The 26,830-nt window shown below is 40.5% G+C and overlaps 7 protein-coding genes across 7 annotated transcripts; 5 read left to right on the plus strand and 2 right to left on the minus strand.

The window, feature by feature from the left end:
• Window positions 1–651: 651 nt before the first annotated feature.
• Window positions 652–2,183, plus strand: BCR41DRAFT_74389 (hypothetical protein). Its single transcript, XM_022031007.1, has one exon. It carries the CDS (start codon window positions 987–989, stop codon window positions 2,025–2,027), a length of 1,041 nt encoding a protein of 346 aa, XP_021886148.1. The 5' UTR covers window positions 652–986; the 3' UTR covers window positions 2,028–2,183.
• A 4,865-nt stretch (window positions 2,184–7,048) lies between these two features.
• On the plus strand, window positions 7,049–10,629 carry BCR41DRAFT_379709 (malic enzyme protein 2; the record flags this gene model as incomplete). Its single annotated transcript, XM_022027229.1, has 3 exons — window positions 7,049–7,424; window positions 7,966–8,171; window positions 9,064–10,629. The coding sequence occupies 3 exons, from the start codon at window positions 7,049–7,051 to the stop codon at window positions 10,537–10,539; spliced, it is 2,058 nt and encodes a 685-aa protein (XP_021886149.1). The 3' UTR covers window positions 10,540–10,629.
• A 231-nt stretch (window positions 10,630–10,860) lies between these two features.
• Window positions 10,861–13,066, plus strand: BCR41DRAFT_331062 (DHS-like NAD/FAD-binding domain-containing protein). The gene is made up of 3 exons (XM_022021781.1): window positions 10,861–11,216; window positions 11,714–12,164; window positions 12,491–13,066. The coding sequence occupies exons 1-3, from the start codon at window positions 11,082–11,084 to the stop codon at window positions 13,036–13,038; spliced, it is 1,134 nt and encodes a 377-aa protein (XP_021886150.1). The 5' UTR covers window positions 10,861–11,081; the 3' UTR covers window positions 13,039–13,066.
• A 1,482-nt stretch (window positions 13,067–14,548) lies between these two features.
• Window positions 14,549–18,353, plus strand: BCR41DRAFT_345374 (Transportin-PC). Its single transcript, XM_022022698.1, has 9 exons — window positions 14,549–14,667; window positions 14,901–15,233; window positions 15,415–16,368; window positions 16,478–16,588; window positions 16,711–17,022; window positions 17,148–17,175; window positions 17,207–17,418; window positions 17,546–18,085; window positions 18,226–18,353. The coding sequence occupies exons 1-9, from the start codon at window positions 14,566–14,568 to the stop codon at window positions 18,328–18,330; spliced, it is 2,697 nt and encodes an 898-aa protein (XP_021886151.1). The 5' UTR covers window positions 14,549–14,565; the 3' UTR covers window positions 18,331–18,353.
• A 193-nt stretch (window positions 18,354–18,546) lies between these two features.
• BCR41DRAFT_418536 (NADP-dependent oxidoreductase domain-containing protein) lies at window positions 18,547–20,794 on the minus strand. Its single transcript, XM_022029635.1, has 7 exons — window positions 20,694–20,794; window positions 20,480–20,560; window positions 20,233–20,349; window positions 20,090–20,125; window positions 19,887–19,953; window positions 19,011–19,713; window positions 18,547–18,898 (listed from the first exon to the last, which is right to left on the minus strand). The coding sequence occupies exons 1-7, from the start codon at window positions 20,752–20,754 to the stop codon at window positions 18,821–18,823; spliced, it is 1,143 nt and encodes a 380-aa protein (XP_021886152.1). The 5' UTR covers window positions 20,755–20,794; the 3' UTR covers window positions 18,547–18,820.
• A 1,167-nt stretch (window positions 20,795–21,961) lies between these two features.
• On the plus strand, window positions 21,962–23,522 carry BCR41DRAFT_367105 (ESCO1/2 acetyl-transferase-domain-containing protein; the record flags this gene model as incomplete). The annotated part of the gene is made up of 2 exons (XM_022026273.1): window positions 21,962–22,681; window positions 22,833–23,522. 2 exons carry the CDS (start codon window positions 21,962–21,964, stop codon window positions 23,520–23,522), a joined length of 1,410 nt encoding a protein of 469 aa, XP_021886153.1.
• Window positions 23,523–23,859: 337 nt separating this feature from the next.
• On the minus strand, window positions 23,860–26,071 carry BCR41DRAFT_345378 (hypothetical protein; the record flags this gene model as incomplete). The annotated part of the gene is made up of 1 exon (XM_022022699.1): window positions 23,860–26,071. Exon 1 carries the CDS (start codon window positions 25,939–25,941, stop codon window positions 23,863–23,865), a length of 2,079 nt encoding a protein of 692 aa, XP_021886154.1. The 5' UTR covers window positions 25,942–26,071.
• Between the last annotated feature and the right edge of the window lie 759 nt (window positions 26,072–26,830).

A 26,830-nucleotide genomic window follows, 5' to 3' on the forward strand; every position in this document is an offset into this window, starting at 1 on the left:
ATTGAGAATAAAAAAAAAAGAAGAAAGAAATAGGAAATAAAATAAAATAAAAAAAAATAAAAAAAAAAAAAAAGAGAGAGAGAGAGGGCGGGGCACAGCGCAGAAAGATGAAAAGATGAACGGGTTCATAAAACTCATGAACACATGCACAAAAGGTAAAGATGAATAAACTGGATGGAGAGTGTCTAGGCTCAGTCATTGGTTGTTTTGCTCTTGGCACCTTACCCAGTGTACATGTACCTTTTGTAGGGGCTCATTTTTCATGAATAAAAAAAAAAGTTATATTTGAACGAAATAAACAAAATGTATAATATAAACCATACAGTTATGGATGACAGCATTTTCTCTTTAGTCGATTTTTTTTTTTTTTTTCAGGTTCATTCAAGAAGAGATGGCAAAAAAAAGACAGTTTCTTTCTTCTTTTTCTGCTCTTCAAGGAACACCTCAATCGATTCTTTCAGGAAAACCGAGATTCATCCTCTCATCATTCATCTAATTCATCTAATTCATTTAATCGGTTCATCTTTCCTTCCTCCCCCTCCCCCTCCCTTTGCACAATCTACTTTTTTACTTTGTCCTTTCATTTATTTATTTTCTCCTATCTACATCATCACCTCTCTCTTCTCATATTGCCTGCCACCCAATTCTTTTTTTTTTTTTTTTTTTTTTCTCAGGAGCACTCTCACACGCACTGTCCTGCAACAATTACAAACAAAAAGCACACACACTCACACTCACACTCACACTCACACTCACACTCACACTCACACTCACACTCACACTCACACTCACACTCACACTCACACTCACACTCACACACACATAATCTCTCTCTAACCCTTACCCTGACCGTTCACACAACATAGACTTGCTCTTCCATCACTATAATAGATTTGTCTCTCTTTCTCTCCCTCTCCTCTCTCTATCTCTCTGTCTGTTTGTCTGTCTGTCTACGACGACATTTCAGCACTTTCTTATTCAGGGCCATGGTCATCCACGGCATATCTCTCCTGAGCCTCGCTCGCCTCCTGTTGCTGCTCATCTTTAGCCATGAAATAGCTGCTCAGAACGCCTCGAACTATAAACCCATATCCTACGCAGCTTCTGCTATCCTATCTGATGGATCTCTTTACCTCTATGGGGGCGTCATCAAATTCGCTGTGACCAACGCTGGCACCTCCCAATTCCTACGCATCGATCTTACCCAGAACTTCGACACCACATCCCCGCCATGGGTCACCCTTCCTGGGTATCTCACTTACACAATGGTTGAGGCAACACCTAGTATGAATGGAGAACAACTTATTCTAGGCGGAAACAGAGACATTGATGGCCCACTCTCATATATCTATGATGTCGCCCATGCTAAATGGACCATCACCCCTACACTTCCAGGCATGAGCACCATGACTGGTTACAAACGCAGCAACGTCGGCATGGCACTCGATCGCCACACAGGCTTGGTCTATATTTATGGCGGTTTCAACCGCGATGTCTTCTTACGTGAACTCAGTGTTTTGGATACAAATAATAAAGGTCCCAGTGAGATGAAATGGACCCTATCTTTTAATCAGGCAACGATCCCAACACTTTACGAACCCTATGTGCTCTATCTTCCGACACAACGCAAGATACTTGTGATGGCAGGCTGCGTAAGAATGGACACTCAGGGCTACGCCTCCGCCTGCACACCACTCAATGTTGGATATCTAGTCTCGGGAGGAGCCAGTCGTGAAACTCTATCATTGCAAACCCAACAGCTTTCCACCGGACCTGCGGCTCGTTACCAAGGATGCAGAGTTGTACTAGCGAACGGAGACGTTTTCATTCAGGGCGGTAGAGACCCTACTACCTTCTATGGCGATGCATGGCTCCTCAACGTAGGTAATTGGTCTTGGACATCTATTACCATTAATGGACCCCCTGCAGCCATGACGCGAGCGGGACATACTTGTCAGTTAGGACCTAATGGACAGGTTATCATTATCGGAGGTAAGACTTTCGGGATTCACAAGATGTTATACTAAGAGTGCAATTCATAGAACGTGTGTGCATGGGATTTGCTGATCGCAAATACTAAACTGGCAGTTGAACAGATGTGCTGAAAATGACTTTGGGGAAGAGAGGGGAGGGGGGATGCATAAAATGTATTTATTGTAATAACAACGAAGACAGAAGACGGGCAAATAGACTAGTCTAAAAAAAAAAAAAAAAAAAAAAAAAGCAAACAAATCAAAGAGCTGACGGTCATGGTTCCACGAAGTTGTTCAAGTGTTCAAGTTATTTGACACTATCATGACACTAACGAATCGTATTTTATGCCTCTCTAACCTCCCTCTCGCCCAATCTATGCGCCCATAATACACAAACAATTGACGCTCCTCCATGGTGCATCAATTTGTCTCCCCTTACTTTTTTTACTTTGCGATGTACAGGTTTCCGTATAGACGGCACTAATTATACATATGTTACACCTTACATGGCTGTCATTGACACAAATACCTGGACATGGACAACACAATACAAAGGTGCGCCTCTAAACAGCATCTGGCCACGTGTGACAAATGACAGAGGCGAGGATAATAAAGGTAACGGTACTGACAATGCAGGCCAATCAGACGGACTCTCTACAGGGGCAAAAGGTGGAATCGGTGCAGGAGTGGCTCTTTTGGTTGTAGGATTGGCTTTGGGACTCTTTTTTTATAGAAAAAAGCGACTCCGTCGTGGCAATCAGAAAAATGGGTCAAACTTTCCTCAGCAACCTTTATATGAAAAAGATCAGAGGAATCAGCAACATGGAAACCATAATCATTACAGCCACAACAATCAGAGCGACGTGAATCACCTGATGCATGGCAGAGGCTCTGAGCATCCGTCACCCACAGGCTCTGGCCCTGAGGTTGTATCACAGTCAGGTTCAGGGATGCCAGTTATGTATCATGCGGCCTATACTACAGATGGCTACGGTGGTGGTGCGATGCCTGCTACAGTTGTAAGGCCAGACGCCTATCCACTCCCACCTCCGTCCAGCTCCACGGCACTGGCAGCTGGGGCCGCTTTTCCCTTGAATGTTGTGCCTAATGTAATTCCTCCACCAATCAACGGCGCATCTCGCCCACCTAATAATGTGAACCTAGTATACGCTCCCCCGCCATTACCGAATCAAGGGACATTAGATGATGCCGCTCTGGCAGCTGCGCTATACCAAGCAGAAGATAGCCTCTCATCAACGCGCTCATTATCACCCGCTTATACTTCAGCATCGCTTTCACACCTCAATCATCCCACAATGTCACAACATCAATACCCTGCTAATGTCAATGCATCCTACATCGATTCACCATTGCGTTCCCAAGACAATCATCCTCCTACATCACCCATGTCATTATATTCATATCCTACCTCCAAATCCTCGGGACCCGTTTCATCCAAAGTATCGTCAAGCTCAGTAGCATTGTCATCTGCACACCCTTCGAGTCAAAGTCAAGTATCTTCTACGTTGAGTCGAGTCCCTACAATCCATACACCGGTCATCAGTACTATTTTGGCCCCTGATGCAGATGGCAACAATTCTCCACGACAGCCCCTAGGCCCACAGAGTGTGCCCGAGAAGGAAGCTTGGATAGAGAGATCCTCTCCTGGGGTTAGAACACAGTTGGTTAACGCACGAGATCTGGACGCGGACGGACTGTATAAGCCACTGACGCCTACACGAGTCCATGGATCGCATTCGATCCTTGTCGGGGCTCCGGCATCACATGTAGCCTCCAATGCCAATTCGTTCGCGGCTGCCTCCTCGTCATTGAAGTTCTCTCCAGCAGGACATGCCGGACAAATGACTGGGGATGGGGCAGAAAATGGAAAGGAAGGAAGAGCCGCTCATGAAGGGAAAGCACATGGACAGAGTCTAGTGTCCAATTCTGGTGTTAGGCCAATGACTGGGACCTCATCAACATCGTATCGAGATCCACAGATGATGAAAGATTTGGATGATATTGCAAGGATGATTGAGACTCAAGCCTTGACAGAAACCAAGAGTCCTCATACGATTGTCTCATCTCCACTGTCTCAAAGTGAGGGAAGAGAAGGGAGATGAAAAGGATGATTAAAGATAAAAAAATATATATATATATATCCATCTATGCTTTTAGGAAGTAGAGGGGGGGAGGGGGGGGGAGGGGGGGGAAGAAATGATAAGGAAAAAAAAAAAAAAAAAAAAAAAAAAAAAAAAAAGCTTGCAACTAATTTCTAATGTCTCGCAAGAAATAAAGGAAAAAAGATATATACCATTGATTCTATATTTCGGGCTCGGAGTATTGTTTGTCAATAGATTAAGGAGAGGATGTCGGCTCGGAGGAGCCATAAAGATAAAGAAGCATTAAAGCATTGATGTGGAGATGTCATTTTGAGGTCATGGATTGAATGAGCCTAGGATTGGATACCCCGCAAATTACCTTATTAGACCATACAGAATCTGCAGGCAGAGATGAACAATTGGGAATTAAAAAAAAAAGAAAAGTAAAAAGTGTCAGAAATTTAGAATCAGCAGATAATTTAGCTATTTTGACTTGTTTAAAATAAGGCGTAGACACGCGTTTGTTAGATGTCCTGGATGGCAGCATGTGAAAGTGAAGAGGAAGAGTAGGAAGAGGGTCAAGGCACATCTTCATGTAATGATCGGGAGCTTGCTTGCAAGTCGATTCGTCCAAAATACACCCTGAGTGGTATGCACCCTCAAAAAAAGATAAAAAAAATAAAAAAAAATGCACACGGACACAAACAAGGATATTCAGCACATGTATGTATATATTTACGATGTATACACACTTGTATAAGTCACTTCGGGAGATGACTCAGGTCAGTCATTTATTATTACTCTTCTTTCTTTCTTTCTTCTTGGAGATGCTCTGGAATCAATCCAACCCTTTTATTTTATTTTATTTTATTTTATTTCTTTTTACAAACATATTTGTTTATGCAAAGACATGCTCACTCTGTTTATGGACAACAGGATCCAGCAGAAAACCACAACCAGAGAACAACAGCAACAGCAACAACAACAACAACAACAACAAAAAATGGCTGCGTGCACAAATGACGGGACGGTTCCTTGTCATGGTTATGACTATCTAAACGTATATATATATATATATAACATAAACCTTTATATATACAATGTGTTGGCTATTGTTTGCCCGCTGTTGGATGGCATGGCATGGCATGGCATGGCATGGTATGGCAGTTCAAACTTACCCCACGTTGGGCAAAATGCTTTTTTTTTTTTAAATAAAAAAAAAAAAAAAAAAAAAAAAATCTCCTTGTAATTCGGAATGATCCGGAGCATGAAATATGACTATTTTTTTAAAATATTGCTCACCTCAAAAGGCAGGAGAGGAACAATAGACCATGCTACACAATAAACAACCCACAAACGCATAATAGCATAACATGAGAGCATATCAACTTCCCCTCCCTTTCTCCCTCTCTCTTTCTCTCTTTCCCTATATTTTTATGTATATATCGCATATCAGTTATAGCTGATCCTATCAAAGAATGGAAATGGTTCACAGTAATAAAGGCTTTGGGTTCGAAAGAGCTGGTTGTGAAAGAGGAATGACATGAGGTGATTCTACCATCGATGTTTGTATAATAACTAAAATGTATTTTTGAGATACTTTAATAGTTAAATCAGCATATGTATAATGGAACTAATGTTTAGTTTAACTTGCCTAGTATATGTATTTCGAGGTATGTATGAATGCATCTCTTTTTTTTTTTTTTTTTTTTTTTTTTTGGGAAATGGTGAGTAACATTTGTAACGTTGTCCAGCCATGGTGAGTGAGTAACACGAACGCGTCTTTTTTTATTATTATTATTTTGCTCCGTGTGCAAAGGAAAAAAAAAAAAAAAAAAAAAACCAATAACGTCGAAATATAAATGACACACGGTTCAAAGGCCATAATTTTTTTTTCTTTTTTTTCTTTCTACACCCACCAACTTATTCACTCATTCATCTTTTGATCGACAATTCTATTCGTTCGAGACCTACTTTGTCTTGTTTCCATTGCTATTTACTATTTACTATTTACTATTTATTATTTATCATTTTATTATTCATTGTCATTTATTGTTTTTTTTTTTTTTCTATTTGATCAGATTGCTATACCTTATATATATTTTTCCTTTGTTATTGTTGTTGCGCTATTGCCGGTGTGCTACTGTTGGTGTTTATTATTAGTCAAAAGGTAAAGAAAGTATATACATACAGAATAAGCATATTATCCAACTAACTAACTGCACATGGGTCAACTTCATGCTCAAGGGGGGGAGGGGAAGACAAAGAATGCTTTGGGACCAAATTAGTTAGCACTAATATGAACTCCAATATCGATGGGGCAGTCAGGGTCGACACATTCTTCTTTAAGCATCCTTTCATTCTGACGCCCGAACACAGAAGAAAAGGGTGAACTAATTTTCACGCTTCTCCCCGCCATGCCCTTCTCTCCTCGATGTTGTTCCTTTGCTATTGCAATCGATCCCTTTTTTTATTTTTTTTTTTATTTTTTTATTTTTTTACTTTTCACGATAGAAGTGAAAGCGTTAAAAGTGTGTGACAAATGAGTGATTTGACGTGCGGGTATAAAGAGTCAGAGCTATCGAATATGTAATTCAATTGATTATACTATTGCTCATAGAGAGATCTATAATTGAACAACGACTCTTTACTCCGCATTCTTTTACACATCCAACTTACACTGCTCCGTGAACAGGCGAACTGAACTTTCTTTTTTTTTTATTATTTTTTTATTATTATTATTATTATCTGTTTAAACTCGTTTAGTTACTAGTTATTAATCTCAATTAGCAATATCACTTCATTCAAAACCTCTCCCCCCTTTCTACGTCCTTTAATCCCGTTTCCTCCGACTACGATCCCCCAACATCGCCAAGCAGCCCATCTCATCCAACACATCCTTCGATCAATTACTCCTAAAAGAAGGAAGGAAAAACTAACTAAAAAAAAAAAAAAAAAAAAAAAAAAAAAGTCATGTCATCTTATACCCTATCCCGATCACTCACTGCTCGCTCAGTTTTCATTCAAAAGGCCAGCAAAATCTCCTTTTCTTCCTCCTTTCTTTCCTCTTCTTGTCCTCGTTCCTTTGCTACACCCCACAGCATCTCATCAGCAGTCTCTTGCAAGTCCCATCGCAGCCTCTCTACTTCTCTTCCTTCTCTTCTCTCCACTCAGTCTTATTCTCCAACTCGTATCCGCACCCTCGCGCGTTCCATCTCCTCGGCCTCAACCGCTATACCCAATCACACCGAGCTTTACTACAGCGATCATCAAGACAACATGCCCGTCACCGATAACTCGAACAGCCAGAGCATCCAACAGATCTCAAAATCACCTTACCTTAATCAGAGTAAGTTTTTAACTAATTATTATTATTATTATTATTATATAGTTGAAAAGAGGTGCTGTTTCCCTTTTTTTTTTTTTTTTTTTTTTTTTTTTTTAAAAAAAAAAATAATCCTTCCTGTTTTTAAATGGTCATCACTTGTTGTTCAGTCTTGAAGTTGATGTGAGTGCATTTCACAATTGTGAAAAAGTAAATGGAAATTTGACTCCACAGACTCTCTTTTTCTTATACTGAGCTGGAGCTTTGTTTACTTTATTATTTAATTCAATTCAGTTCAGTCTAATTTAATACAGAAACATTTTAAGTTGTTTAAGAAGTAATCAAAATCAAATGATTTTTTTTTTTTTTTTTTTTTTTTTTTGGATCGCTACTTGAACAAAGGGAGCGACAAAAAGTGAAAAATGACGAAAATGACAAAGACGGTTGATCTTCATCAACGAACGAGAAGATGAAAAAAATAAAAAAATCAGGCTTATAGATATGATATCACTCAACTGACGGAGATGAATCCCACTGTTACTTTCTTGTCTTATCGTTGCTCTAGGTACTGCCACTCCCGCCGAAACCCGTAATGCCCTTCATCTTCAAGGCTTGAGCCCTGCCAAGGTCGAATCATTCGAAACCCAGAAGAAGCGTGCACTTGCTCAACTCAGAAGCAAGTCTTCGGACATTGAGAAATATGTCTTCTTGGCTTGGCTCAGGAATACCAATGTCCGTCTCTTCTATGGCTTGGTTACCGATCAACTCGAGGTAATACTTCTTTTCTTTTTTTTTTTTTTTTTTTTTTATTTTTTTTTAAAGCCATCCTTCCATACCATTTTGTTCTTAATGGGGTTTAACAATGGATTTAGAAAAATTGGGGCAATTGATCTACATTATCTTCTAATGAGTACCAGAGGAAAAAAAACAAAAAAACATGAACTAAATGGAGATGAGAGACCAAGGAAATTACCCGCCAAAGACAAAGACGAATAGTCAATATTGGCATAGTCTTACTGGACAGTTACACCCCCCCCAAGGGGTTATTACCCCTACTATTGTTTTCATGGGGCAAAATGGTTTTGAATGAGTGGCAGGCATGTCTCATAAGAAAAAAAAAAAAAAAAAAAAAGTTCCCCGCATACTTCTCCACCCTTCTCCACCCCGCTCGGAAACTGTAATTGCTGTTCTGGCGACAGCGCCCCTCCTTTCTCCGATCATCGTCCATTGATAGCTTTTAATTGAGCTGATGGCCCCTGCCCTCGTAGGAGCGATATATACTTTTATTGTTACGACCACAACTTTATTCTTTCGCATTAGCCCTCCGCTTATCTTTTCACCACAGCAGTTGGTTTCTAAGCACATAATGGATCTTCCAGTTTAAAGTGTGGAGATGAAAAAAAAAAAAAAAAAAAAAAAAAAAGCCGTCTCATTAATTGTGTGACCATCTGTCCAGTGAGACCATGCGAGAAAATGTTGTTTTAATTAGCGCGCAGGGATGGGACTGGATACTGATTAATGATTAATGTAGACATTTAGTAATGGCTACTGCATTTTTGGGAAAATACGGATACATCCTCTCATACCCAGTACCCAGTATAGCTCCTTTCAGACCATTAACCACTCTCTCTACAATCTTGTGTAATTTTTGCTCACTGAATAGGAAACGTTGCCTTTGATCTACACACCTACTGTTGGCGCTGCATGCCAAAACTACTCTAGTATCTATCCTTTCCTTGCTCCTCCTGGTCAACCCGACGGCCTCTTCCTTTCCATCAACGACCTCCCCAACCTCAAACAAATCATTCAGAACTATAAGCCCTATCCTCAGGACCCCTCCCTTACTCCCCAGATTGCAGTCATTACTGATGGTTCCCGCATTCTCGGTCTTGGTGATCTAGGAGTCGGTGGTATGGGTATCCCTGTCGGAAAGCTCCAGCTCTATGTTGCCGGTGCTGGTGTTGATCCCAGACGTACGTTGCCCATCACCCTGGACCTCGGCACCAACAACGAGGAGAAGCTGAAGGATGAGTTCTACCTGGGCTTGCGCCAGAAACGTGTTGGTGATGACAAGTTCTTCCCTTTTGTCGATGCTGTCCTCGAGGCCCTCACATCGCTCTATCCAAAGTTGTTGATCCAGTTTGAGGACTTTTCATCCGAGCATGCCTTCCAACTTTTGGACAAGTACCAGCCCACAAAGTTCTGCTTTAACGATGATATTCAGGGAACTGGAGCTGTCATCCTTGCTGGTTTCATGAACGCAATCAGCCTGGCTGGCATCCCTGCCAAGGAACACAAAATCCTCTTCTTTGGCGCTGGATCTGCTGCCGTCGGTGTTGCCAAGCAGTTGGCGGCCTACTTTGTCAATGATCACGGCATGTCAGAAGACCAAGCGCGTGAGATGGTTTGGTTGGTTGACTCCAAGGGCCTGGTCACATTGGATCGGGGCGACAAATTGGCGGAACACAAGTTGTACTTTGCACGCAAGGACAACAAGGGTGCCCAGTATCCGGACATTGCCTCTGTGATTGAGCACGTCAAGCCCACTGCCTTGTTCGGTCTTTCTTCTCAATCAGGCGCCTTCTCAGAAGATGTTCTCAAGTCCATGGCGGCTTTGAATGAGCGACCCATTGTTTTCCCTCTGTCCAACCCTGCGTACCAGGCAGAGTGCTCGTTTGAGCAGGCTATGATCCACACTAATGGCAAGGTTATCTTTGCATCAGGAACTGCTTTCCCCAAGTACACTGATCCCAAGACTGGCCTCATGAGCGCACCAGGTCAGGGCAACAACATGTACATTTTCCCTGGTCTGGGTTTGGGAGGTATTTTGGCCCAGCCTTCGAACATCAGCGATCGTCTGATCTACTCTGCTGCTCGTGCCTGTGCCAATGCCTTGACTGTTGAGGAGCGTGGGCAGGGTTTGTTGTATCCTGTCTTGCCACGTATCCGTCAAGTATCTGCTGAAGTTGCTGCTGCAGTCGTTGCCGAGTCTGTGGCTGAGAATACTGCCACGAATGAAGAGGCGATCAACATTGTCAAAAAGCATGATAGACAGGCTCTTCTTGACTTTGTCACCCGTAATATGTGGACTACAGAGAGCGCTGAGGAGGAGATCAACAGCTTTACTTCTCATTTGTAAAAAAAAGAAAAAGAAAAAGAAAAAGTATTGCAAAAAACAAAAAAAGCATTTGACACAAATCTTCCCTGTATTCATTTAAAGAGCATTCCCCCCCCCCCCAATCGGTCTAATAAAGAAAATTAAAAAAAAAAAAAAAAAAACCTTCGAAACTCAATTGAGATCGTCCCGCATGGATGTAAAAAATGCGACTTGTCGAATTCTTGGACTGTGAAATTTTATTTTTCTTTTCTGTGTGTCTGGCAAGGCTCTCACACCATGTTTGGCATGGGTAAGGAAAGAATTTTGAGTGAGGAACTGAACTGAACTGGATTTTCTGTATTGATTATACTGTGGCACATTTCCTTTTTTTCCCTTTTTTTAACCCTTCGCCTCTCCCTGCCACCTTCTCACACTTCACACACTTGTGTTCATCCATCCTGCCCTCTTATCAAATCCCATCGACGACAATACAATTAATTGCATTTTAATTATATCTTGCACGATTAACAACAAAGTTATTTCAATTGCAACACACACAATCAAACAGGCGGATAGGGCATCTCATGCTGACAATCGACCTGAATCAGTCAGATGTTGTCTCGGAGAGGCACCTTCAAACTGTGACTGATGTGATGCTTAGGGCAAAAAAGACCATTGTCGTCACGGGAGCAGGCATTTCTTGCAGTAGTGGCATTCCGGTAATTATTTTTATTTTATTTTATTTTATTTTATTCTACATATATATATTTTTTTTTTTTTTCGAAACTAAAACAATTCCCCCAATTGCCCAATTTGTTTTAAAAAGTTCATTACTTCCCTTGGCTCTTTGTTCTGAAATAAGGCTCAACACACTACACAACTTCATGTCATATACCCATGCTCGTGGCACGGAGCATTCAAATAATCGAGCTCTCAGGGTCAGAGCCCTTGATCCTCCCTTCCTTTTTCTCACCACATTTTTCTTTTTAAAAAAATTTTTTTTTTTTTTTAAAAAAATACAATACATATATATATATATTGTATTAAAAGATATTAATATTAATATTAATACAAGAGCTATTACTTACTCTTTTTTATTATTAACTATCGCGAACAATGTAACCCTAACGCGCGTTTTTTTTTTTTTTTTATTTTTTTATTTTTTTTTAATACAAATTATCTTTGTTACGTAATTATATATATATGTCGATGTTAGGATTTTCGTTCTGCGGATGGACTATACAATTTAGTCAAGAAACAATACCCGAAAACTGTTCTGAAGGGCAAGGATCTGTTTGATGCGAATCTGTTCCGAGATTGTACCACAACTGCAGTCTTTTATACTTTTATTTCAGAGCTGCATGCACAAACCCTGAAGGCAAAGCCATCACCTACACATCATTTTATAAAGATGCTTTCGGAGAAGGGGAAGCTGCTGCGATGTTATACACAGAACATTGATTGTCTAGAGGAGGAACTTGGGATGGAGACCAAGCTTGTTTGTGAGAAGGGAAAGGTCAAAAAGGATGTCAACGTGGTTCAACTTCATGGCTCTCTGAGGAAGTTGAAATGCACACTGTGTAGTGAACCCTATGGATTTATAACCGATTACGAAAAGGTCTTCAGAGAAGGAGAGGCACCTGACTGTCCAAAGTGTGAGCTCAATGGTAATCCGGTTATATGGACAATTTGTTGCTTTTAGAGTCGTAATAGCAATTTATCATTGTTATTATTTATGTTGTTGTTATTAATATTGTTATTGCTATTGCTATTGCTTATTATTATTATTATTATTATCATTATTATTATTATTATTATTACTACTACTACTACTACTACTACTACTACTACTACTACTACTACTACTACTACTACTACTACTACTACTACTACTACTACTACTATTTATTATATCCTTTGTTATTGATCGCGTATTTTTTATTTTATTTTATTTTATTTTATTTTATTTTATTTTATTTTTTTTGGTATCTAGATGGAATTCGCGTTGCACAGGGAAAGCGGAAAATTGCTACAGGAACATTACGACCTGATATTGTCCTGTACAATGAAAACCACCCGTTTGGGGAAGCCATTGGTAGAATCCAACTGAGTGATTTCCAAAAATCACCCGATGTGCTGCTTGTGATGGGTACATCGCTCAAAGTTCATGGACTGCGTCTGCTGGTCAGGAAAGCAGCCAAGATAGTGCATGCAAACAAGAAGGGATGTGTCATTTTAGTGAACAAGACACCTGTTGTTGGCAAGGAATGGAATGGTGTTTTTGACTACTTTATTGAGGGTGAATGTGATCACTGGTGTCACATTGTCCAGGATGCACTTCGGAAGGTCAAGGTGCAGACCAAGCTTCCGTTTAAACCCTTGACGACCGAACAAATGGAGAAACAGAAACAAGCACAGAAGGAGGAAAAGCAGGAGCAGGAGCAATCTTCAGATAAGGAGAATTTCATACCATTGAGTCTTTACAAGAAGCAGAAACCAGGAAGCAGGAAGAGGCCGTTTGCAGCCATGATGGGCAAATAATATAAATGTACATGTTTTTCTTTCTCCCTTATTCCTCTTTTTTTTTTTTTTTTTTTTTTTCTTTTTATAATGCATCTTTTGAGAACTCTTTAGTTTGCTCGACCAATATCCTCTTTATTTCTTTCTTTTCATTACTCCTCTCATCTCTGGCTTTTCTTTTCTCTTCTTTTCAACATTTATAGTACTCAAGGTGCATTCTATTCATAATAAAATATAGGACCTAGTCATACCATGTTTTCTTCTTGGAATAAAAGTTGCCTAGGAAGATAGATGTATTGCAGATTACTCGTTGGTTTTATCTGATACATATTATTTCTGTCTTATTAATTGAATGTGATTTCAAGATGACAAGACATTTTCTCTAAAGTCTAATCCTGTTAACATGTGCGATTTGCTCACATCTGTGACCGCTCTCTTGCGGGGCATCAAAATAAACTACCAAAGAAAAAAATTTGGCTTTGTTCTCTTTGAAGCGTATGCACTTTTTTTTTACTTGGCCCTCGCACATCCACAGAACTGACAACTAGAATCAAAAGGTCCAATCTAAAAAATCCAAATCAAATTAATCCATTTTTTATTTTTTATTTTTTATTTTTTTTTTTCTTTTTCATCCTCTCCCTCTCCCTCTCCCTCTCCTCTCTTTACCCTCCTCTCACATTCTTTACTCCTTCACGTCCTATTCTCCTCACCTGCTCGATACCCGTGCTTTACATCCCCTTCAAGGTCTCACGTTCTTTTCATATACACGCATTCTCATTTCTGTTTCAACAGAAAAAATTCGTTCGTCCTTTTCATCTTTTTATTTTTTTTTTTTTGACGAATCAACTTCAGTCTATTCTCTTGTCCCTTTTTCTAAGAAAACAAAAAAAAATTGGATTGAACAACTGATTTTTTCTTTTTCCTTTGTTTGAGACGTAAGGAAATCATTGCATTCTTCTGGTGCAATTAATGAAAGAATAATAATAATAGAAATAATAAATCATTTCCACTCGTACCTTCTCCTCCCTTAATCCGTACAAATTACTGCCCATCCTTCATTTCATTATCATCACTGCGAAACAGGGGGTTTTTTTTTCCCTTTCCCTCCCCCCTTTGATACCTGATTATCCAAGCTGTAGAGCATCTTTTTTACATTGCATATGCTTTGACAATGGTGGCTGCACTATCGATCGTCTTTTGATTGACATGAATGATCACTGCATGAAGTGTTCCGTGCACAAGAAGAAAAAAAGACTTTTTTTTTTTTTTTTTTTTTTTTTTTCTTCTTTTTTTTGGGGTACAGCTTACATGCACATTATTTTTTATTTACACTCAAAAGTTGAAAAAAAGAGCTTTTTTTTTTTTTTTTTTTTTTTTTGTTCCTTTATCCTTCGTAACGCAGTGAGCTCCCCACTCTTGAACAATCTCTTCACTTTGTAATTTATTATTATCTTTTAAAAAAACGTCTAGACCTCAGTTGTTGAAACGTATATCATATTAAACTAACCAATGATCCACACATTTCTAATGTAGACCTACGAAACAATCATGCTCAACTGGCAACCACAACCCGAGGGGCTGGCTCAGCTTACTCAGCTTCTCAGGGATTCCATGTCCGCGAACAACACTGTCCAAACTCAAGTCAGAGAGGTAAATGACATCCATCATGTGCTTTTAAAAAAAAGATTACAATCATGTTCGAGTCATGTCATTGTCCAATCAGATGATGAAACTATTTGTGAGACTTGCCTTGTTCTCCCATCATAAGGCTACACGTTGGTTCAGTAGTTGTGACGCCACCATCCATTTCTTATTTCTATTATCACATTGGATCATGGAACTAACTTCACTGCTTTATGTGATCATGCTTCATAATCTCATAGCAACTGGAGTCATTCAGAAGTGTCCCGGACTACAACAACTATCTCATCTATATCCTGACGCAGATGCCCCAGGAGTTGCCTACTACTCGTGCTATTGCCGGATTACTGCTCAAGACCAACATTCAGTACCACTCTTCCGAAATCAGAGAGGATGTTCTTGAGTATGTCAAGACCCTGTCCCTTCGTCACCTTGGAGATCCCGATCCAGATGTTCGCAACACTCTCGGAACTGTCATCACGACTATCCTCTCCAGAAAGTCACTCATGAGCTGGCCCGAGGTTTTGCCACATTTGATGGGATTGTTGGATTCCCAGGATTCTAATGTGGTCGAGGTATGTTCAACTGGAAAAAAAAAAAAAAAAAAAAAAAAAGTTAATCAAAAGACTTTAATTGGAGATAGATGAGTTCATATGGCCCGTAAAAAAAAAAAAAAAAAAAAAAAAAAAAGTAGACATGATGCAATCTAACACATTTTGCTGCGCTTCCCTTTTCCCATGCAATTGGGATGAATAGGGTTCTTTCAAGGCACTGGCCAAGATTTGTGAAGATTCTGGCGATGAACTTGACATGGAGATCAACGGCGAAAGGCCACTAAACTTCATGATTCCTAAAATCATCACCTATTTCCAATCGCCCGTTGTCACCATCCGTGTCTGTGCCTTGACCTGCATCAATCAATTTATCACGAGAAAATCGCAGTCATTTATGGTCAATGTTGATGCCTTTGTCGAAGGCTTGGGTCATCTCTCTACTGACACTCATCCTGATGTTCGCAAACATGTCTGCCAAGCCATGGTCATGTTGTTGGAAGTCCGACCTGACAAGCTTATTCCACAGATCAATAATGTTGTCGAATACATGCTCTACTCTACAAAGGATGATGATGAGTCTGTGGCTCTGGAGGCATGTGAGTTTTGGTTGGCTTTTGCCGAACAGGATGCTCTCAAGGAACACCTGCGTCCCTACCTGAACCGCGTCATCCCTGTTTTGTTGCAAGGAATGGTCTATAGTGAACTCGACATTATTTCACTTGATGTTGATGACGAAGACGCCAATGTGCCTGACCGTGCTGAGGATATGAAGCCTCGCTTCCATCAAGCTAGGACCCACACTACAGAGAATGCCAACTCTGGATCGGCTGATAACGCTGGAGGAGACGCTGGAGGTATTGGAGATGATGATGAGGAAGATTATGATGAGGATGAGGATGACGACGACATCTATATGGAATGGAATCTTCGCAAGTGCTCAGCATCTGCTTTGGATGTTCTTTCAGCTGTTTATGGCAACTCCATGTTGGATATCCTCCTGCCCTTGCTTCAAACCGAGCTCTTCCATAAAGATTGGCAGCATCGCGAGTGTGGTATTTTGGCTTTGGGAGCTGTTGCCGAAGGCTGCATGTCTGGTATTGAGCCCCATCTCCCTACGCTCATTCCCTATTTGATTACTACCCTCAATGATCCAAAGGTAAGGAAAATATGCATATTTTTTAGTGTTATTTTTGTTTTTTCTCATGTGAAATGCTCATCTTGCAGATCATTGATTCCTGCTGCTCTCATTGGTTCTAATTCAATAGTCGTTGGTCCGTGCCATCACCTGCTGGACTTTGGGCCGTTATGCTCGTTGGTGCGTTTACCCTACCAACCCTGAGGATCGTCCCGTATATCTTGTTCCCTTGATCGAAGGCGTAAGTTTTTTTTTTTTATTTTTATTTATTTATTTATTTTTTCTTGTATCAATGTACACTGAAAGTAGTATTTGAGTCATAAAAGCTGATGTGATTGGTTTTTTCTTTATTTAATTTTATAGTTGTTGAAAATGGTCAGTGACAGCAACAAGCGTGTCCAGGAGGCAGGATGCAGTGCTTTCGCTACCCTAGAGGAGGAAGCTTGTGATGCTTTGGTGCCCTACTTGTTCGGCATTCTTAAGACCTTGGTCCACGCATTCTCGACTTATCAGCAGAAGAACTTGTTAATTTTGTATGATGCTATCGGAACCCTTGCTGACAGCGTCGGAAATGCTCTTAACAAGAAGGAGTACATCGATCTTTTGATGCCATGTCTCATTGAGAAATGGCAAAAACTCCAGGATGATGACAGAGATCTCTTTCCTCTGTTCGAGGTAAACAAGCTTTTTTTTTTTTTTTTTTTTTTTTGTTAGATTTTTTTTTGTTAGATTTTTTTTTTTAGATATTTGATTTGTGATGGATTTTTTGCTAACCTACATCATTCAACTTCATTGGTTAGTGCTTGTCATCTGTCACAACAGCCTTGGGTCAGGGAATTTTTGCCTTTTGCTCCTCCAGTCTTTGAACGATGTGTCAAGATTGTTCACGCAAATCTCATGCAAGCTCAGATGCACGCCCAGAATCCCGAAATCCCAGCACCAGACAAGGATTTTATGATTGTTGCTTTGGACCTCCTTAGCGGTCTCACCCAAGGTTTGAACACCAGTGTGGAGAGCTTGGTTGCTTCCAGCCAGCCCAGTGTGCTCCAGATCCTGAGCGTCTGCTTAGCTGTAAGTAGTAGATGATTGGTTCATGCATAGATGCATTACTCATAAGCAACTCTGGCTCACTCGCTTACTCTTCTCCGACGTATCACATCCTTTTTTTTTTTTTTTTTTTTTTATAAATGATAAATAGGATTCTTCGGCTGAAGTTCGTCAGTCCTCATATGCCTTGTTGGGAGACCTCGCTATTAGCTGCTTCATGCATATTAAACCTTACCTGAACGCATTCATGAATGAGCTCATTGGACAAATTCAGCCCAATACCGAGCATGTCTCTGTTTGTAATAACGCCGCCTGGGCTGCAGGAGAAATTGCCCTTCAATACGGTGAAGGTATGGGTGCCTGGGTTCAACCCCTTTTGGAGCGCCTGATCCCCTTGTTGACAACTGAGACCACTCCTAGGACTTTGTTGGACAATTCGGCCATCACAATTGGTCGTCTTGGATTGGTTTGCCCACAGTTGGTTGGACCTCATCTTGAGATTTTTGCTGAGGCATGGTGCCATACCTGCCGCACCATCCGTGACAATGACGAGAAGGACACTGCTTTCCGTGGTCTGTGTGCTATGATCCAAGTTAACCCACAGGGCTTGATCAAGAGCCTTGCCCCCTTCTGCGACGCTGTCGCTCAATGGAGTGAGGTTCCTCATGAACTTGATCAACAGTTTGGAAAGGTAGGGATCCCTGACTGGACTTCATTCAACAACACTAATGCTCCTCTCTATCGTATAATGGATCAATACTGATATTCTATTTTCTTTCTCTTCCCCCCTCTTTTTTTTTTTTTTTTTTTTTTTTTTTTTTTTTACAACAGATTTTGCAGGGTTACAAGAACATGATGGGCGCCTCATGGGAAGCCTTCGCTGCCTCACTGGCCCCTGAAACCAGAACTCGTCTTGCCCAGCGCTACGGATTGTAATGAAGCTTGATCATATCAAGGACCAATGCGTTATCGACGCATTACAAAAAAAAAAAAAAAAAACAGGCATATAGGATAATAACAAAAAAAAAAAAAAAAAAAAAAAGAAAGGAGGAACATAAAAAAATTAACAACAACAAAAGGATAACAAAGTGGGTTTTTTCGCATTATTTTTTTTTTTTTTTACATTTTTGGCACTTTTTTTTTTTTTTTTTTTTTTTTTTGTATTTTGAGAACTATTAACAAGAGGGACTATTAAAAAAAAAGAGGGTTTAATTTCTGGGACAACACACAAAAGGTATTATGTCTGGATGAGTGAACTGGTTCCTACATTTATTTTGTAAACTACAAACAAGGCACTTGCATCTTTCTAGGCATAAGAAAAAAGAGGGATTTAGAGACACATGAATAAACAATATCCATAACTATATATACTATATATACTATATATTTATATATTTATATACAAGTTGACTTTGAGATTAAATGATTAGAATACGTCGGTAGGGTTCCAGCAATAGCGTGTTTGTTCTCCAGGAAGAGAGTACGCGTCTAATGCAATCATGTCCTAGAATACAATAAGAATAACAATGATGGAATGGAATGGCGTTAGAAAGCATGGAAAAAAGGATAAAGAATTGTTACAATACGTCTTTCGGCCTTTTTATTTTCTTGCTTACATTTTGATCGATCTCAAAGGAAAATAGATCAATGTTGTTCCTGATACGCTCTGGATGAGTTGACTTTGGGATGACAACAGCGCCATGTTGTAAACCCCATCGGAGCAAGATCTGTGCTGCACGCTTTGAATATTCCTTTTGTCGCAAGGCATCATCATTAATGATAAAGGTTCCTGAAGGATCGCTTGTCGCCTGACCATCAACCTCCATGCTGGAAGAAACATCAGTGGTGGCGATGTTGGACGGAGTGGGGAAATACTTGCGGATCAAATCCGGCATGATATCCAGAGGACCTGGCATAGGAGCCGTATTATAATGAGCGTCCATTTCGGGTGGGGGTGAGGGGGTCAGGGAGACAAGTCTTCCTTCACCCAGGCTCGAATAGGCCTGGACCTGGATCCGATGCTGTTGACAGAACTGGATCAAGTCCATTTGTAACAAACGTGGATGAAGTTCAAACTGATGAACATGAGGAACGACCATGGTGCGAGCGACCGAGGCCTGTTCGGTCTCGGTCAAGCCGGGGGTGGCAGCGGTTGCGACCGATTGAGGTTGATCCACCAATTGGGTGAGATGTCGAAGGGTATAGTTGCTGACACCGATCGCTCGTAATTTTTTAGCATGGTAAAGATCTTCAAGAGCACGCCAGCTCCCTGCACGATTGATCGCATTCTGAGGATCCGACTGCTTTAGTTTTGTAGTCCTATACGTTCCAAATAGGGAAAAAAAAAAAAAAAAAAAAAAAAAAAAGAAAGAAAAGGAAAAGAAAAGGGAAAGCGTTATGAGGATGCCTAATTTTATCCTCGGCAAACAACAAACAAAAAAAAAAAAAAAAAAAAAAAAAAAAAAGGGTGCTGTATGAGATGAGAAGCATACCCTGGCCAGTGGATAAGGTAGAGATCAATATAGTCAACTTGGAGATTTTCAAGAGAGGCCTGTACAGCTTATAAATAAACAAAAAAAAAAAAAAAATGTAATTTTTGCATCATAGGAAAAGAATATCGTTAAGTTGAGTTGAATTGCGTTGCATTGTCTGTTTTTCTGTCCATCTTTTTTTTTTTTTTTTTTTTTTTTTTTACCTTGATAGCATGCCTCATAACCCTGATCCTTGGGTGCTATAACAATATTTTTATCGGTGATTAGGGAATGAGCGAGAACTTTTTTTTTTTTTTTTTTTTTTTTTATTTTTATTTTTATCTTTATTTTATTTTATTTTTTTTACCCAACTTGCTTGTCAGAAATATATCCTGGCGAGTCAGTCCTGGGACAAGATTCTGCTCCAAGATCCTCTTCAAACTTTTGCCGATCGCAACTTCATTCCTGTAAACGGCTGCTGTATCTAAGGATTCAAAAAAAAGCGTTTTTTTTTAAAAAAAAAAAAAAAAAAAAAAAAAAAAAAAACTCTTAACATCAAGAAGGATGTAGTAAAAGCAGTAAATATATATATATATATATAAGAAAGCATTTACCAATAAGGCGGTATCCGGATCGGAGAGCCTCCAGAATGCATGCATCGATCATTTCCTCATCCTGGACTCTATATGTTCCTACTGTATAAACATTTATTTTTTATAGAGTCAATTTACTTTTATTACTATTTTTTTTTTTTATTTTTATTCTTATTTTTTTTTTTTTTTTTCTTCTTCGATTTCAAGCTTAAGATTATATATTATTATCACATACATCCTACTGAGGGCATCTCAACTCCATTTGAGAGAGTGTATGAACGCGAAATCGTCGTCATGTTGAAGAATAAATGAAAGTTGAAAAAAAAAAAGAATGTTTCAAAAGGAATGTAGTCAATGTCTATAAACAAGTTACATTTATATAGAGTTACACAATTTATATACGCCTAAGTGACGTGTAATTTAAAGTTTGACAAGAAAAACACGTTCTTCGTTCTCAAAAAAAAAAAAAAGTTGCCATGTCTGTAGCAATGAACAAACTGACAGGATCAGACCCTATTGGGAACTCGGGACAACCAACTACGTTAGACACATCAAGGAGGTAACCGACTTCAGGCAAAGAAACTCATTGTCGTATTTCGTATTTCCCCCCTCTCTTTGCATTCAAACTGAAAACTCATTGGGCCGGCTCGCCTTATTCATCTTAGGGAATACAAGTTTCACAAGACCGTCAAAACCACCTATGGACGCACCAAACCCTCTCTTCCCTCCTCCTCCTCCTCTACTTCTTCTTCATCCTCTGAACAGGGCTCACTCTCCTCGCTAGGCCCATGGGCCAGCAACAGCAGCAACCACAGTAATGTTTTCGAGAGTTCCAACAGTACCCCCTCAAGGCAGAGACCTGAGTTTTCAAATCATTCTACGCGAGGAACCCGCTATCTGGTGGATAAATTGATCCACACTAAACTGAATTCAGATGACCATGGTTTTGGTCAAGAAAATGGAGTAATAGATGAGGATGAGGATGAGGATGACGATGACGATGACGATGGCTTCCCAAAATCAACCCCTTCCGTTTCGCTCTCATCAAGTTCAAAGGAACAGTGCAAAAAGAACATAGGAGATAAAAGCGTTGCCTCTCTGAGAGATGGACTCGAACAGGAAGTAGATCTGATTCCACAGAAAGCAGCACCTTCCAAGCGTAGACTTGAAGCCTTGGAGACTGTAGTATCTAAACGACCAAGTCTGTGGACCAAAAAGACGTTGTCAATATCTGAAAGATACCATGATCCTGAACAACGACAGCAACAAGGCTTGGATCAACATGAAGTTCAGTCATCAGCACCTTCATCCAACCAGCAGAATCAGGCAACAGCTACCCCATTACCCATCGCTTCGACCATTCCTTCCTCGACTCCCTTGCCGATGAATTCAGGATCTAAAAAGAAGAAACCACTTGATGCTAAAAAGCACGACCGCGATTGCCATGCATCAGGGACCGGAACAACGATACCTTCAAAGCAGCCTACACTCTCGTCATTCTTCATGACCTACGCAGGCAAGGGCACTGGTATTCTCAAAAACAAATCTAGCACTGGCATTCAAAGCACTGACAGCAGCCACAACAGTAACAACAGAACTGGCAGTAGTAACAGCAATGGCAGCAATCTAGACGTTACATCAGATGGGTCTGATATGAAGACTGAAGCTTTAACCTGTGGAAATTCGCATGCTACAAAGACAGCAACTGTCACTAAGGAAGTTGAATCATCCAAGAAACTGGAACAGCTTTTTCTCTCTTTCCCAAAAGATCGGTCCAAACCTCCCATCATGCCCCCCACTTCTTCATCATCATCGTCACCATTACCATCACCATCTAAAAACCCCGCTGCGACTGCTAAGATGACTCTCAAAAAGCCTACAACGAAACTCAAGCGAGAGGATGATCAATTGAAGCAACATTATCAGTGCCCAAAGTGTGGCATGCCTTATGTGCGTGGACAACCTGAGGATGAGCGGACACATGATTCATACCATCGAGCGGCCCTTGGCGGGGTTGACTATCCGGGTTATAAAAATGAGGTGGTTGTGGCGCAATTTAATGATATTGGAACAACTTCAGCAAACGACCAAAACAAGAACCGTCGAGTTAGTGTAGGAACGTCGTCGTCATCTGCGATGGATTCTAATCTATCTAACTCACGGATCGTCATGATCTCCATGTCAGATGCTGGGAAGCCAGCCTCGCCAGTGGAGAAGAGGAAGGTAAATGGGGGGGGGGGGGGGAAGGAGAGAATGGTCTTTGTGCAAACCCATGCTTGCCCTTTTATTTATTTATCTATTTATTTATTTACTTTTAATGATACCCTGGGAAAAGGAGGACTAAACTATAAATCTTTAATTTGTGTGTGTGTAGGTCAGGGAGGTACTCGAAGTAGTCAATAAGGAACTTGGTTCTGTTGACTTTGATCCGGAGCAACTTGAGTCGTGTAAAATATTCCTGTATATCTCAAACAAGAAAAAAGTCATTGGGTGTGTTGTTGCAGAGCGGATCAAACAAGGATTTGAAATTTTGAGTGCTGATTCAAGTCCTGAGGCTCTACCTACTTCATCATCACCATCATCATCAGCATCATCATCATTAATATCGTCGTCAACAGCAACATTGTCATTGCCATCTTCTGGCTCCAATAGCAGCTGCAGCAGTATGGAAACAAAAATGATGGATTCTGATAATCCTCCTGCAACTAATATATCGGGTATCAACGAGATTTCTATCTCCACTTCATTATCGGCATCATCGATTCCTTCTACTTCCTCTTCTTCTTCTTCTTCTTCAATGACAACTAGTGATCATTCGGGATCAGCCATTTTCTGTAGTATAGTCCCTCAATCTGCTATCTGTGGGATCAACCGCATTTGGGTATCAGCCCATTGTCGACGTCAAGGAATTGCGAGTCGATTGCTGGATGCGGTTCGGGATCGATTTATCTACGCATGCAAGTTGGAGCGCAAAGATCTAGCATTCTCACAGCCGACAGGAGATGGCAAAGCGCTTGCAAGACATTATCTAGAGACGAATAAATTTTTGGTGTATGTGGAGTAGTAAACTGATCATGCAAACCTTTAAGGATTTTTTTTTTCTTACTTTATTATTGTCTTTCATTCTTTCTTTCTTGGTATCCGTAAGTTTTGTTAATATGTATATTATTGCTTTTTATTTTTTATTTTATTTTTTATTTTTTTATCCTTTTTAATATTTCTTTTTATTTGCAAATTGCTACGATACAGATTGTGTGAATGAGTGGAATGTTTTAAAAGTACAAGGAAAGCTTATGAATGAGATAGGTAGATATATATATGAATAAATGTATAATGCAAAGAGGATATATAGTATGTATATACCAAGGCTTTTTTTTTTTTTTTTTTTTTTTTTTTTTAGCCTTTTATGTAACCAGCAATGTCTGTCCAGCATACCAGGTTTCGGCTCGCTTGCTGGCAGTCCTAAAGTAAGTGGAATACTCGACTCCGATCAGCAGAGTAGCTCTCGCGAGGAGTGCTCCATCGATCAAGATTGGACCGTACCGTCCAAATCGTTCTAGCGTTCCCAAGCGCTCGTGATCAACTCTGATCCAGCCCTGTGAATCAGCCTTTGCGAGTTCTGCAGGATCACGTTCATTAGTCAGAACGAGGACAGGGGGCTTTTTTGGTTTGTTGATGCTTCTGTTATTGCTATTGTTATCGTTGTCTATAACAGACTCCGAAAGGTGTTGCTGGCGTTTAACAAGAGCGGGGTTAATATTCTCATCATACGAGGGCACTATTGAGGTAGAATAGTCAGAAAGTGATCTGGAAGATGAAGATCTGAAATCAAAGGAGTTGACGAGCGAAATGATGTGGTCTGTGGAAGGGTAGCATCGGTTCCAGCCGTTAGGATCTGCAGGGGATGTGATACCGAGACAGTAGTGATAAAAGTCTCCTCGACGCAAATGGACGCCAATAAAAGGTTGTGGACTGGAAGCATGGATCTCAGCATGGACCTCGGTATCTTGGTCTTTGAAACCTCTATCTTGCTGAACGGACTCAACATTGCCTGCTTGCTCCTCTGTTTGATCTCTGGGTAAAAGTTTTTCCAAGATCTCATCAATGAAATGTTCCACCTTCTCTGTGTATCGAAAGTGCTGGCCGAACTCAACCCAGGCACGATTCACTCCTCCGGGTAAGAGTCTGTAGACATGTCCCAGACACAAGATCTCCTGCTGATTATATTCCGGCTGTTGATACCGCTCTATGACCTTATCCATGCGCCAACGGGACCAAATAGTCTTATTGTCATTCTCGGGATCGAGATAGGGAGTCGGAATTAGCTGTGGATCAATATTATATCTCTGCTGGAATTGGCGGCCGGTCATGTCGATCCGATGATCTGCGCCATACCCAGCCTCACTGAAGCATTTCTGGACTGCGGGGAATTTGACTGGCCGAAAGACTGGAACTTTTTTGGCTGCTGAAGAGGGAGAGAGATTGGTTCGGTAGTTTAAAGTAAGGGTATCCGTCGAAGTCGACGTGGAAGTGGATGAGGAGGATGAAAATAAGGATGGGGATGAAGATGTAGAAGAAGATGACACGATAGGTGAACCCAACTGAATCCATCTCTTGTTCACCTTTCTCTTCCTGTCCCTTTCTTTAAAGCCCTTATCCTGGTGAATGCTGAGGGATCGCTTCATTCGTCTGCCACTGCCATTCTTATTAATGTTGTCATTATTTTTGTCGTTGTTGATACTGAATATGTCTTCTGGAACACTCGATCGCTCCACAATCCCTCTCTTGGCCAAGAAGGTATCCAGCTCTTCAAGCTTCAGGCCAGTCTTCTCAGAATAATACTCGAGATCGAAGAATTCAGACCATCTGCTTGGTGCCGGCTCAGTTTGTTCGTCACCACTGATCTCCACATGTACGTTCGGGCTCAGGTTGGGGATAAGCAAGGTCCGGTTCAGAGCCTTGGCGATCAAAGAACCATGCCAAATTGAGATTAACTGGTTCGTTATACCTGCGTAAGGAATATACATCAAATATCGAGTCTCATTCTCCTGAACTCGTTTTGAGCCATAATGATCTTGTTGTTGTTGTTGTTGTTGTTGTTGTTGATGATCACCTTTAGCAGGAGAGGTTACAGGGTTTTTGGCGGGCAAGGATGTGGGCTTAGTGATTGATTTTTTGGTAGATCGCAGTTGACGAGTCACTTTGTTTGACGAAATTTGCCTCTGAACGTTGTCACTGGATGATGATTGCAGATCCTCTTGTCCAGGAGAGGAAGGGGAAGAAAGAGAGTTTTGATCATTCTTGGTATGATAATAAGTATTGACTCTGGTTCTGAGGGAGGTAGGACGACGAGGGGTATATGAAGAGGGAAGGTAAGAAGGAGAAGGAGAAGGAGAAGGAGCTGATGAAGAGAGGATAACCCCTATGAAGAGAAAGATGCAGCAGGCAAGCAGCACCGTGAGCAATCTTGGTGGTCGCAGCATCCAGATTAATGTGATCGTGTGAGATAGAGAGAAGTAATTAAGGAGGAGAGGGAGGAGTTGTTGGGTGAAATAAGTCGAGACAAGGTGAGGAGAGAGAGAGAGAGATAGGGAGAATAAGAGGAAGAGAAAGAAAAAGAGGAAAGGGAAGAGGAAGAGGAAGAGAAAGAGGAGGAAGGAAAATAGGAAGAGAAAAAGAAAAAGAAAAAACACAGACGATCAAGGGGATTATTTCACTATCAGATTTCAAATCAAATAAACACAATTAAGCCAGGCAGCATTAGGTTGCACATGTACCAAGTTCCTGTCTGGTTCGATCCTAATCAATTAAAAAAAACGTTTTTTTTTTTTTTTTTACAATACAAGGTCCTTGAATTGTAATTGAATTGACTCTAGCCCGTGAAATGTCGCACGAAAAAATCAAAGGGAGTGAAAATAAAAAGATCTTGGCGTCATTCTCCTCTAGTTTGTTGAGGCCAAATCTGTATTGTAATCTGGACAACCTACAATTACAATGAAGTAACGTCAATAGGCGTGATCATGTCAGCATTCTCAGTGGTACGATTGTTGTCTGTCAAAGTAGTTCATTGGATAATTGTCAGAGTCATCGACGTTTTGCTGAAAGACTAACACTAAATGATATCAAAAAAAAAAAAAAAAAAAAAAAAAAGTATTGCCATACTACTTCTACGCTACGGACGTTTTAATCAGAAAGTGCTTCTGTACAAAATGACGATGATGGCCAGGTTAATGAACATGAATGACAAGTTCAAACGCTTATGCGCAGATGTGTAGACATGACAAATCAACTTGGCATAATCTCAGGCGAAAACGCGCTTCAGCTCTAGTTTTTTTTTTTTTTTTTAAAAAAAAAATACTTTCACAAGTAAAA

This window comes from Lobosporangium transversale (assembly GCF_002105155.1).
Source record: "Lobosporangium transversale strain NRRL 3116 chromosome Unknown BCR41scaffold_2, whole genome shotgun sequence".
NCBI classification, from domain to species: Eukaryota; Fungi; Mortierellomycota; class Mortierellomycetes; order Mortierellales; family Mortierellaceae; genus Lobosporangium; species Lobosporangium transversale.